We start from the raw sequence: 14,205 nt of genomic DNA, 5'->3' as shown, positions 1-14,205 counted from the left end.
AACAGTGACGAGAAACATCCTACCGTTTATTATTCAGATTAATATTGATATCAGTCACCTGCCATATGCAGAAGGTATACTTCTTCTTGCTGAAATTCTTTCCTCATTCAAATAGCCTCGATCAGCATTTCTATATCTGACTCTCTGAATTATTTGGTTATTGATTTGGTTCATCGATAAAAGCGACATATGCTCTGGTTATTAATGAGAAAAAACAAAGAAACTCAAAAGAAAACACGATCTGCTGATACAGAATAAAAGGCAATTTGACAAATATACGTTAGTAAAGAATAACAAATCCATTTTCACACCGCAAGTGTTCTTCATAACTCCATTTTGAAATCTCTTCTCTATAACTGAAAAACAAAAGCAAATTAGGTTTCGTTTTTACCGTTATCCTGTGTATTATTATTGACATTACTCTGTGGTTTCGGAATTCATACATAAACAAAAAATACCATGTTTTGATATATATGAGGAGATGGGGCTATTATTGGCTCATTTTGAAGACCGGTGTAAGAAAATATCAGAATCTCTATATAAACGTTGAGGTAGACTGATAATTCTTAGTTTTTAGGAATGATTTAAGTTTCTACTTGTTTTTCTTTCTTCGTTTAATATGTAGGAAATTTTGCCGTATAGTAATTAATTATGCGAGTTTTTTTTATTTTTTTTGTTGTTCTTTCGTTTTTTATCTGTATTTTTTTTTCTTTCTTTCTATTTCTTTTTATGCTCCTTTGGTGCATTTTTGTAATATAATGAAAGAGGGTAAAAATGAATTACTGTTATTATTATTATTATTATTATTATTATTATTATTATTATTATTATTATTATTATTATTATTATTATTATTATTATTATTATTAAGTCAAAAGAAGAACCAAATTTAAACGTAGTTAGCCCTTTGAACAAACAAATGTAGAGAAGGGGTGTCTTAAGTGGGCCACACCTTACCAATAACGTTAAATATCAGATAATGATAGACAGTTTCGGCCATGTAAAAAATTAAAGGCAAGTATCTTTAGTTGTCTTTTATTGATAATATGAACTTACACGGAAGGTTTCAAATTATATTTTGGATCTTTTTGAATTTCAAAGCAGTATTTCTCCCTTCCCTTTTTGTTGATGTTTATAGGATAAATCTGTACCTTCAGGGGTGTTTACACTCCTACCTGTTGAAGGCTCTGGGTTTAAATCTTAAGTTTCCCATCAGCAAACATGTTGTGTACCATTTTTTGAATCTACTTAATATACTTATTGGTAAAATGCAAGTGAAGACACTTTTGAAAAGTTTTTGTGGAGGGAAGGATATCATGATACGGGAAGAACCATTCTGTGAAACCAAAAAACACATTTTCCAAATAGTGGTAATGTTATGGCTAAAAAGACACCAGTGTTCAGTTTTAGTTTGAATATCGTAAGTTTAAATTATGAATCAACGTTAATAAATATGATCCACTATCTCAACAAAACATTTATTGATTAAACAAGGATAGTTGACAAGTTTTACCCTTAGCTGACCAAAAATCGTTTTATTTTTAACAGCTAGAAGACTCCCTTGAGACATATTGATCATTCATATTGATCACAGAAAGATGCTATTCACAAGTGTATTAATGCACAGTTCCCGTAAAATTATGGTGAAAAATAATAAAAAAATCACGAAATCTTTGGATGAAAATGTTCTTTGAATAAGTAGCAATGTGCCTCAAATTCAGTAGAAAACATCCATAAAATTTCAGCAAGAAATTTTTGCCTTCATGGTTTTTGTAAAATTTTAACAATCTTGCTTTTAAAAACAATTTTGGATAAAAAGCCAAAAGAACTTTATGGCCAAAAATACTCTGTAAGAGAATCTGACCTCGTGGGTCATTTGTCTACTGTTCCTTAGAAATTTTGTTCGGGTTGCTATTAAACTATAGCTTTTCGGCTTTTCTAATTGGTATCTGCCATCTATCGATAGACTGTCCATCGGCATCATCACTTTCAGGTGATCCTTGACCCTCTAAAAAAACTGAGAAAATTTTTTAGTCCTCTTCCGAAAAATGGCAGTGACAAGTCAAACTTCAAAAATTCTGACATCGAAGCTAACCCAACAGGTGATTATGATAGCAATCAGTACTTCTTGTCTTTAGTGTTAATGACTACTAGCCTAATTTGTATCTACCTGATAGGATAGCCAAATCTCAGTTGTTTGTCAAGGATGGTATCTGGGTAATAGTACAGTTGGTACTTTTCAGTGATGTCAGTTAGGGGAGGATTTACGAGATTAGTTTGTAGTTTGGTCTAGTCCGAAGGAACACTGTAAAATTGCAAAAATAACTATAAGTCTTAAAATAGCCTAGCCTACTTTAATTCATTCCTAGAAGTTCTTAAGCTTAGAATTGAGGCTGGGTAAAACTGTACTTTCGCCACAAGCTGTCTAAACTGGAAACTATGCTGTGAAGCAGCATAGTTTCCATACTATGGCACTTAGAAATGCTAATTCTAGAAGTGCATCCATTTCTGGTTGACCCTCCTCCTCTGTGGGGCAAACTATAAATGCTTAAAGTGAGCAGGGTATTGAAGGCAAGGAAAAAGTTAGGGTTGTACAATATGAATGAAATTATATTTTAAATACCAATTCTAGTCATTACTGGTAATTTCTGTTTAGTAGGTTAGGAAGTTGAAAAATAATTAAAAAAACTCATGCATCCATTAATGCTAATATCCAAGATGGTTCACTTTCACTTTACAGCTCAAACTAGCCAGCTGTTTCCAGCAAATCATAGCAATTAATTAAATATTACATTTATATTCTGTTGGTTTAAAGAAATGCCTTCCATTAGAATAGAGATTATACAATTTTTCAAGGGCTCAAAATGAAATTTTCACCTGAAACAATTATTGAACAATGAAAGAGCATAAGAAAATGCATTAAGTGGTATATTCACTTTCATTCTAGCTGAATTAAGTTGTAAACTGAAAATCTTGCCATGTATCAATCTTGTTTCAACCTGTGTGCCTGTAAATTGAATCAACTGTGACAAAATCAAGAAACAAAAAAATATAGCAAATATATATAATTTAGGCTATATATTTTCTCCCAGGTGGGGTGCATATTATAGTAGAATTACAGGCTCAAGCTTAAATGTGTGTTCTTGATTATGCTCTGTTATTGACTACCAGTGAAAAATCAAGATTGTTGTTGTTGTATATGGTTAAAATATTCAACCTAATCACGCACTTACCAATAGATTTAGACAAATCCAATAGTGAAACAATCAACTTTATATGTGGTATAACAATGATTTTACAGTTATTGACTGTTGATGAAATGATGATTTGCTGTCCAACCACTGAGTATCATTTCCTATGTTGTACTGCAGAAATCAGATAGAAAAAAGGTAAAGGTATATTATAGCCTAAGGCCAAAATTATAGGACAGAATAATACCAATAAATCCTCTATTCAAGGCTCTTTTGAAATTAGTCTTTTAGCAAACAATTCTGTTCCCATCATCATAATAAAAACTATTAGCTAACAGTTAGTTGGTGGAAAAAGCCTCAAGTTGCATGGTAAAATTCAGTAGGAGAATAAAATTTTCAGAAAATAATTCAGAGCACTAGTTATACTCAAGGAAAGTTTTTTGTAGGTCCTGTTCCTATTTATAAGCTTTAGAAAATTGGACAGAAGGCCCACCCCATACCTTAATTTTGGTTTGAATGTACTCATCTGTGGCTCTAGGTTTTGAAAACATGACTCTGCTAATTTAAGTAGGATTCTAAACTATTCTAGATTTTTTTTTTTTAGTTCATAACATATTTTCCCAAAATTTTTAGATGTTATTAATCAAATTCCTGTAAAATTATGAGGCCCAAAATACTTTCTTTGCTCCTCATTTCTGTTGTAAATCCACTTTAAAGTTTTACTGGTTAACGCTCCTGTCTGTGGCCTCTTCTAAACCAAAAAGTATAACAAAAATGGTAAAAGTTTCCCACTCATCCTTGTTTCCAAAAAAGTGGTTGCTTCTTTGTAAATTCTACTGGTTTGTTTTTGTTAATTTTTCTGTTTTATATCTCATCAGTACTTGGTTCAGAATGTTATTTTGAAAACATAGTTAATCAACAAAAATTTTAATATAGCCAATGGTTTTATCTGACCTCATGATTAGGGATGGTTGCTTGCTATTGTTGTATTAGTGACAACATGCTGTATCAGAGTTGACCAGGGAACCCAATTATGCTACTCTTCTATTATTATGATTATTTGTTCATAAGAGGCTGTGCAAAAGAGAGTTGCCTTCATTTTTATACCACAAAGTTCATCAGGGGTAACTCCACTTTGGAGGTCAAGGCACTAGACTTATGTTTTTTACAACATTATTTTCAGGTGTAAGCTAGGCTCTGGACCCATTCCTTAAAGTTTCTTTCATTTAACTCAATTACTTTCCAAGAAAATATAAAGTCTTTCATCTAGAACTGTGCCAATGATACATTTCTTTTGGTAAATGTATGCTATAGGGTAGAAATTAAAAAGGAAGAAAAGAAATATATCATAATATTCTCTGTTCAATAAAAATAGTAATTTCTACCATTACAATTGCATCTCAGGCCCTTTAAATGAGGCCAGATATTGTCCCATTATTATTGTATTATCATGATTGGTGTGAAAGATATAATAATTCCCCTGTAAAAAAATACTTCATATAAATAGCTCTAGGCAATATACTAAAGTTTGCTGATTTTTTGTTTGTTTGCAATATGTTTTTTGCCTTTTTCTTGTTAATGACTGGTTCATAATGCCAAATAAAGAGAATTAGGAAAAAAACTGCAAAATTGGGAAACTGTGTACAGTCTATTCCTAAACTTAGCCTAATTTGGAGAGAAGAGGCTGGGATGTAAATGCAATAGTTGTGATCATTTAAAAAGTAATGCATTAGGAATCAATTTTTATAATCTGATATCTGCATTGCATCACACATTTACAGTTGCTATTATCTTAAATTCCATACCTTAAGGAAGATGAGCCAAATTACACATTGCTTTCAAGCTACAAAATTGATAAAAAAGGAAGGGAAAAAATTGAACAAAATAAGAAGACTAGAACATACTTTTTGTGATACAGTTACAGATTTTGGAGAGTGAAACCAACAATTTTCCTCATCCAATTCTATTTCTTTGACAACTTCAGCCTTCACAATTCTGGAAGTTTTATTAGGGTAGAAGTTTGCAACCAGGACTAGAAAATGGCAGAGTTACTCTTCAGGCTTGAAGATTTTAAGGAAGAGGAATCTAGCAATGTCCTGCTTAGGATACATACCCCTTAATTGCGACTTCTCATAAATGTTTTTATTATTTTAGGCTTTAATAGCCGAAGTGAGCACTTTTTGAGGTAGGGTATCAATTGTTAAAACAAAGTATCCTAGAACTTTTGATTTCCTTCTGAATGAACCCTCTTTCAAAATTTTGTGATCATTTCTTCATTAATTTTATCCTTGGAAAAAACTAACAAATTAGCCATGACCATGCAGGAAGAAGACAAAATATTTTATTTTATAGATTTGAACTTCAAACCTCTTTCTTGTGGTTGTCAGACATGCTGAACTTTGTGGTTCATGATTCATGTTTGGAAAAAAGAAACTAGGTTCTTTTGATTGGTATATTGTATTCATAATAAATACTTTTCGTTAGATTTTAAATCTCTATTTACTTGCTGTTTAATACAATGCAGGCTTTTGATGAGGTAAATATGTCTTAGCAAATGTGACCAGTGCATTAAGATAGAGAATTTATTGTATTGTATGTTAAAGTAATAGATATACCTTTTTGTTTTGGACACAACAATTTCAGATGAATGATGGTTGATTCAAACAACTGCTAATAAACTCAAATAGCTGAATTTGTCTTCACATCAGATAAATATAAAGATAAAAAATCAATATGTCAATAGCTTCAAAAAAGTGATTACAAGAGTTAAACTCTAAACAAGAAAAGCTAATTGATAAATCAAGTTGTACCCAAGGGGGAGAGGAGGATGAGCTTGAGCTATAACTGGATGCAGGGGAGAAAGTATTACCTCTTCTATAAAGATTGGTTCCCAAGACATTACCAAAATGAATCAGGATCTAAAATTGGATTTTTGGGCATTTAACCCAAGCTGAAATAGGCTAGTTCTACTCTTTTTCTTCTTAGGTTTTCTTTGCTGTAATCTTCTGATGTTTCACTTTCATTGCCAAATTGAAAAGCATATTGAAAATCTAGTTCAATTTTTCAGTTTGTTAACTTGCTGTCTAGGACTCTTTCATCAGAAGTGACAAATTTAAAAGATGTTTTGGCAGATAAAATCCCAAGGGAACAAGAAAAGGTGAAACAATTCCGAAAAGACTTTGGTCAAGCAAAAATTGGAGATGTCACTGTTGATATGGTAAGATTTTTTTTCTTTCTTTTTAATCTTTTACTCCAAGAATATGTTCACACTTTTATAACAGCGAGCTAAAAAAAAAAAAAAAAAATCATATGTGCATTCTGTGCAATAATATTTATATGAAAATATTGGATCCAAATATAGAGCTGTTAGAGATATAGAGGCATTTAACAATGTACACACGTTCTCAATCAAGAGCCAAAGAAAATAAAATATATTCTTGTTTTATAAAATAAAAATAATATAGTAATAATAAACCATTTAATGCTAAAGCCATTAGTAGCAATATTGAAGCCATTAGAGATATAGAGCCATTTACTAGCAATATTAAACTTACAGAGACAGCCATTACAGCTATAGAGTAACTTAATAATTTATTCACACTTTAAACCAAAGAATAAAATTACCATATCCTCTTAGATGCAGCAAAATGTATAGAGCAATATTAGATTTGTAAAGAAAGTTGTATAGAGAATGATATCCTATGCAATAACGTTTATACAGACATAAGTTATATATAGAGATGTAGAGGCATTCCTATAGAGAGCCCTCTAATAATGTATGCATGCTTTTACAACAGAGGAAATGAGAAGAAAAAAAATCTTGTCTTCATTCTGTGCTACTAAGTTTATATAGAAACATTAAATACATGTTGAGAGCCGTTAGATTTTTAATGTGTACTCACTTCTCCAACAGAAGGAAAGAGAAAATCCTCATTCTATGGATCAATTTTATATAGAGATATTAAATTTGTACAGAGACCAAAAGAGGGATTACAACAGATAGCAAAAGAAAAATAATAGCCATGGTCACTTTTCCGCACTAGCATGGTATAGGGCTTGATATTGTCTTGTAATCAAAAGGATTTTGTGTAAGATTAGTTGTGGTAGAACAAAAGTAGTAATAGTTGCCAAAATCTGCTCTATCAGAAAAGGCTGGATCAAGTACTGTAGAACACCTGTAAGATGTTTATCTTTTCCTAATTATATGGCTTGCATGAAGAATATACTAAGTGGAAGTTAAATTTTAAATCACTCTCTTTTTTTTCTTGAGGATGTTTTTAAATATTAAAATAAATTCACTGTGTTTTATACATAACTCAGAAGTTATTAATCAGAGCAAAGGTCTTTTTGTTGTATAACACTGCTGCGATTAAGGTAGGAAATGAGGTTAACAGCTGGTTTCGTATTAAATCGGGAGCTAAGCAAGGTTGTGTTCTACCCTGTTTTATTAGGATCATTTTGATGGACTTAGTCTTAAGGAGCAAAAGAACGGCAATGGAGAACATCGGATCGAACAGGGAGGAAACACTTCCCTGGACTTAGAATATGCTGATGATTCAAGCATTCTAGATTAAAGTGTTAGCAAAATGAATAAACTTTTAGAGTTTTTGCAAGTTTAGGGTGCTAGAATAGGTTTGAAAATTAATGTTAAAAGTCAGTAAGGCTAGGAATAAGTGAAGGTGAAAAGGTGACGTTAGGCAATGAAAAGATTTATCAGATGAACAGCTTAACTAACCTTGGTAATATTATTAGTTAATACGATGGAAGCAGTGAAGATGTTAAAAGTAGAATAGTCAGGGCTCAGGGTGTTTTTTCCTACTTAAAAAAAGTTTGGGAGAATAGGAAGATAAGTCTGCAAACCAAATCGGAATATTGGAAGCTACAGTGATGACAATGGTCAAACATGGTTCTGAAGCAAGGGTGTTCTAAAATCGGACGAGATTTGCTATATGTTTTCCAGCGAAATTTGCTACATATTGTTCTGGGTACCCGGCTGACTATCTAATTGAAAGATAGGCTGTACAAAAAGTGTGGTTCAATCCTGCTTTCTTGGGCTATAATGAGAGAAAGTTTGAGATGGCTAGGGTACATTCTGCAGATGAAGGATAACAGATTGCACAAGATTGTCCCATTTGGCCAACCGTCTTGGGCTAAACGGAAAGCAAGTCTACAGGCCTAAAGGAAAGGTTGCGGTGGGAGGTCATAAAGAAAGATTTAAGGGAAATGCAAACTTTCTGGGAGACTTTAAAGAGAGAGGCTGAATAGATTGGGATTGAGGAGGAGCGCGCGTAGTTGTGTTGTCCTTAGGCGGCTTGGTGCTGCTGCTCTGGTGAGTTATTAGTGTAGTAGTATTAATGAGAGATAATTTTTAAGCAGAATCCAAAGAGTTTGTTCAAAAATTATAATGGTAGATTTGACATTGTTCCTTTCATCACCGTCACAAATTGAAGGTGCTTCGAAAATACAACGTCTGAGAAATTTTAAATCTTAAAATTTTTTTGTTGCAATCCTGTAAATCACAATCTTGTTTTTTTTTTGTTCTGAAAAAATTTCTTTTATATGTATCGTAACTTGTATTTGTATAATTAACATAACGCATCTGTTATGAAGCTTTTCTAACTTATGTATTAAGTTTTAAGCAGAATTCAAAAAGTTGGCTCAGAATTATAACAGTAGGTTTGATGTTGTTTTACATAAAAAGGGCTTAATTAATTAGTATTCACATTATATTTTGTAAATGCTTTCACAGTTTGTGTTCTTCATTTTCTTGTTTTGGAATCAAACAACTTAAATATAAGGGATGAATAACTTGAGGGTAAAAAATTTTCCAGTAATAAAGGACAATTTTTTTATGTAATAGAATATTTCTGATTCTTATCTTTTTAATCCTAAACAAATATTTGTGAACCTGATTTATGCTCTATTAACGGGATATAAATCTGAAGAAAAAAAAAATGATTTTCCGTCATTATATCAAGATCAGAAAACATTGCGAGAATATAATGGATTTAAGGTATCTTTACACTGGTTCCATTTTAATGTCAGTGTAAATTGCTTCTTGTGCAAATAGGTTATATTTACTCATTACAAGGAATTCTCTCCCTAGGAAAAATGGCGCTTCAAAAATGATTGAGATTCCTCTCTTTGTCAAAGAAAAGAATATGATTTAATTAAAAAAAAATTTCATAGCATGGTTGCCGAATTTGAATTTCACATCAGAAATAGTACTAGTACCTATTAATCGTATCGAAAACATTTGTTATTGTTGATGTTCACGTCAGTACAAAATACATAAACAAAACGAGTCCAAACTGAGTAAAAATCAGAAAAACATTAAATTAATGAATAGTTTTCCTGGCTATTATACAATTCAACATAACTCGGAACAAGACTCTTGCGATATCTTTCATGTTCAGCAGGGACGAGAGTCAATTTGAGGACGTTTTGGGACTTAGTCGGGACGGTTTGGTGCGGGTGGGAAGGTAGGGCTCAGGGACGATAGAACGTAATTGGGGAACAGGCAGGGTTCCCATGGGGAACAGGCAGTCCAACATGGTGAGTGTGAACTTATCTATTAAATAATGATATGGAACCTTCCCTTTGCCATGTATGATTCTAAGTGCTCGTTTTGGGCATCACAGCCATCGAACGACCAACCTCTCTAATAGCTACAACTCCGATCCCTTTCATAATGTGGACTGTATGAATAGCATGGGCAGTTACAGTAATTTGGTCGAGAGGTGGTCGAGAGGTTTTGTCAAACGGTTAAAAATGTAAGAATTTATGGACACAATAATAAATACATTAAGTCTGCAGACATAATTCAGGGGCAACAGAATACTAATTGTTTTTTTTTTGTGTAATTAAAGCAACTTTGAATCCCTTCCATTTTAAGATCGTTCGTTTAAAAGTACTCTTGTAAACAATTAGTGTAAAATTTGAACTTTTGGTAATTATGCTATACTTTTTATATTTTGTAAATCCATTCAACAACAATCCTTTGCATATATTATAGTATTTGTTTTGCACTTTAGTGAGATGAATGTCTTATGATCAATTTATCAAGTTGTCGTTCATCATGCAAAATAATTTGCTTCATTTATAAGAAAACAAAACAGAAAAAAATAGGGTTTTGTAGTTATAAGATTACATAGCAGTCAATGAAAATTACGCCAGGTTTGTCCCATATTCAGTCATGCGTTATGCTGTCTTTTTATACATTTTTAGGGGGGCTTGGAAGGGTCTAGATTTTTTTATAATCTTAATCTTGTTGGTTTTTTAATTTTTTTTTTCAGAACAAATGCCTTGCTAAGGTGGCTGAACAATCCCTTGCAATTATAGGTTGTAGGACCAAAAGATAGAGACCACCTAAACAAACCTTATGCCCAAAACATATCCAACAAACTTTCTTATATCTATTTTTATATATATCTTTGTTTTTTATAAGTCCATTATTTTTCTATTCTATTTTATATGTTTTCCTATATTTATTCTTTTTGTGGTTCTAATCTATTATATTATGTTTTCATATATATCTGTTTCTATTTTTAAAAATATGTTGTATATTTTATATAATATATACTTTTTTAAATATTCAATCCAATTTTATTTAGGCCTATGGTGGTATGCGTGGTATCAAAGGGTTAGTAACAGAAACATCAGTATTAGATCCGGAGGAAGGTATTCGATTCAGAGGTTTGTCAATCCCTGAGTGTCAAGAAAAGCTTCCTAAAGGCAAAGGTGGCGCAGAACCTCTTCCAGAAGGCCTCTTTTGGTTGTTAGTCACTGGTGATGTTCCAACTGATGCCCAGGTAATTCATGATAATTCTTAAATTAATTATTTTAAACATTTAATAATTGACTGTGTAAACTTTCGGCTATGCCTTAATCAAAATTTAGTTGGTGGACTGTGATGAGTAAGTTAAGAGCCGTGGCTAATTGGAGAAAGCCAAGACAGATAGTATGAGTGAGAGTCAAGCTGGCATAAGCCTTTTTCAGAATTGTGTTAAAATGATGTCATTTCGCTTGTTAATAGATAGTCTCTCATCCATCCATCCTAGGGCAGAATTAAGGTAGATAGTCATGGAATAAGGTTAATTCAAATTGTCTATGAGTTTCTGTGAGCCATTTGAAGATAATTGGAGACCCCAAGTAAAAGGTTTTCAAAGATTTATGACTGACCTTGTCCACAGGACTTTGAAGACAATTAGGCAGCTCCGATTATTCTCATTGTATTAGTTTTGCCTACTGGGAAAGTACTGGAATTGCAATGGGGATGATCGAGTAAAAACACGCTAATTTTTATTTATTTATAATTAAACATATTTTTAGTGTTTTATATTTTTTAAATATATTATTAATTTATTAATATTTTTATTAGTTTTTATTTATAATACACTAGAGATGTAAAACCAAATAACCAAGTCTCTCTAATATTCCTAGTCATAGGGTTGTGGTTTGGAGCCCCACTCTTGACGTTTTTTATGTCAGTAAATGGCACAAATATTGAGAATATACTTCTTTTTTTATTAGACTATTTTTATATATAAATGCACCAAAGATATAAAACCAGTACCAATGCCTGCAAGTACTCCTAATCAGAGGGTAGTAACTAGCACCCCACTCTTGTCCTTTTTTTCATCAGTAAAAGCCAAAAATATTGATAAATTAGGCTACTTTTTTGGTAATTGTGGAGTAGTATGGAGATAAGGAATTGAACCACAAATTCTTTTTATATCCGTCGTCCAACAGGTTCTGCTGTTAGTTCTTATACAAATCTTTTATATCGCTCGGCCAAACTGTATGTATGAAGTGTGACATATTACCAAAGAGTGTGTTTACTGGCTGTCCATCCAGGGCCAAACGATTATCAGGCTGTCCTGAATGAGTTGGGAAGGTATCGCTTAAAGGAAATTGGAACTTAATGGAAGGCAGTAAAGAATAAAGCTTGGGATGGAGGAGGAGCGTGCGCTGCTGGCCTGGCCTCAGACGGCCTGGTGTGGTTATTTGTTTATAGTAGTAGTAATAGCACAATTATACTAATTCTCAGAAAAGTGACTTTTTCAAGGCCATTTTTTTTCAAGATCAGATAATTCATTGATGTATTTGTATTCGCACAACCTATTTTTTTTCTTTTTGAAACACTCCCAAATGGTCTTTTCTAGTTCTTAGTCATCGATGATTTTCACAGTGATTTTAAAAAACAATTTGTTTGGTTAAATCTCTTATACGGGAGATTTTACTACCCTGGAACGTCCTAATAAGGATGTTTCACATTTATTCGTTCAAATTCTCGTTTATTTATTTGTTCAAAGAAATTTCTTTTCGTTTTAAGTTCGACGCTTTGTAGATATTATCTACTTTTATTAAAAAAACTTTTTGAAAAATTTATTTCTGTTCAAACCTCAACCAGCATACATTTATTATGTGCGATTTACAGAAAATGTGTAAACAATTTTTAAGCTTTTCTCTTTAAGGACTAAAATTTTGGACTATAGTTTAAATTCTAGAAAAAATCTGAATATTCAGTTAATATTTCTGATCAGCTGTAGTTTTGTAATATAATTGTTTAATAATTATTTTAACCAACAAATCAAGGATGGATAGGGAGAGAGATTTTCAGTCAAATAAGGGTGATCAAGTATAATGTCTACAAAATTTTGATAAGTAGAAATAATCATATTATTATAATCATATTAGATATTAGACTACTGGTATACCGGGTAAATGACCAGTATGTAGTGCGTTCTAGGTGTGCTCTTTTCTTGGAAGACCTAATTGTCCCGGTGAATTAGCAGATCGTCAAAGATGAATTTTTACTGACAAAAATATTGTCAAATTTTAGCTATATAGTTTTACTTATTTATTTTCACGGTTAAACGTGGTAACACTGACGAATTTGGTACTGTCCTTAAATTTTCGTAGTTTTGAAACAACCAAATTAACATTCTTAAAAATTGAGATTTTCAGGTTTAAATGGACCTAAGATGGTCTAGGGAGGATGTTTTTGTCTTCATGTCCTTGGTGCTTTAAGCTAAACGAAAGAAAAAAAAAATCTTGGAAAGCAAAAAACAAAAGTTTGAAAATAAGTTTTTTTTTATGTTAAAATTTTTCTTTTCTTTTCATTCAAACATAAAGCATGTCAAATTTTTACAGTGATAACAATGAGAGGGGAAACATGCCGTGTTTATTTTTTAGGTGGATAGGGTAGTTTTCATAACTTTTGATAAGGAAAGTTCACGTATTCTTTAATCATCAAATTCAGCAAGTTAGAAATTATCAAAAAATCATAAGTTGGATGAAAAGACCATTGTTTTCGAGTAATTTTAAGGACACTGCAGTATTTCGGGGAAATCTATTTATATATTTATCAAGGCTATATCCAGAGGGGGGGGGGGTTTGAATCCCCCACTTAAATTTTCGTCCGACCTGTTAAAACGTATAAAAATATATTTTTGGTGCTTTTTTCACAGTCTTTTGTATCCCCCCCTCTCGAAAAAAATCTAGGATATTGTCATGACATTTATACTTTTTTATGACATTTCGTAATGTTTTGGGGAAATTTGTTTATATATTTATCAAGGCTGTATCCATGGGGTAGGGGGTCTGACCCCCCCCCCCCCAAAAAAAAAAAAAAAAATGTCCAGCTCGTAAAAACAGAGCAAAAATGCATATAAAAAACAAGTTTGATGCGTTTTTAAAGGGTTTTCTGCAAACCCCCGCCGTGAAAAGATAACTCCATTCGAACAAAAATCCTGGATACGGTCTTGATATTTATGCATTTTCGGTCTAGTCAATTTGAAAGGAAGGAAAACCAATATTGAAAAGTAAACAATTAAAGTGTCGGATAATTTTATGGTATAGGACTATGGACAATGCTTTTAATTACTAATAAGTATGCAACTGAGATAAAGACAGAAAACCTGTTATGTTGCATAACATTGGTTTTGACTTGTACTGTTTCAGATTTAAAATAGAATTTAGACGTTTTTTATTATGCAATAAGAATTCCTGG

General features: G+C 32.1%; 1 protein-coding gene across 1 annotated transcript in view; it reads left to right on the top strand.

Moving 5' to 3' along the window:
• Positions 1–1,949: 1,949 nt before the first annotated feature.
• The window catches only part of LOC136026266 (probable citrate synthase 2, mitochondrial), an 86,663-nt gene continuing 74,407 nt past the window's right edge, over positions 1,950–14,205 (top strand). The window contains exons 1-3 of the mRNA XM_065702657.1: positions 1,950–2,102; positions 6,259–6,408; positions 10,805–11,002. Coding sequence (XP_065558729.1) covers positions 2,049–2,102; positions 6,259–6,408; positions 10,805–11,002 — 402 coding nt within the window. The 5' untranslated portion in view covers positions 1,950–2,048. The remainder of the gene's footprint in view (positions 2,103–6,258; positions 6,409–10,804; positions 11,003–14,205) is intronic.

Source organism: Artemia franciscana, chromosome 1, assembly GCF_032884065.1.
Source record: "Artemia franciscana chromosome 1, ASM3288406v1, whole genome shotgun sequence".
In the NCBI taxonomy this organism is placed as follows: Eukaryota; Metazoa; Arthropoda; class Branchiopoda; order Anostraca; family Artemiidae; genus Artemia; species Artemia franciscana.
Note: the sequence above shows the minus strand (reverse complement) of the source record. Positions and strands in the feature narration are given on the sequence as shown.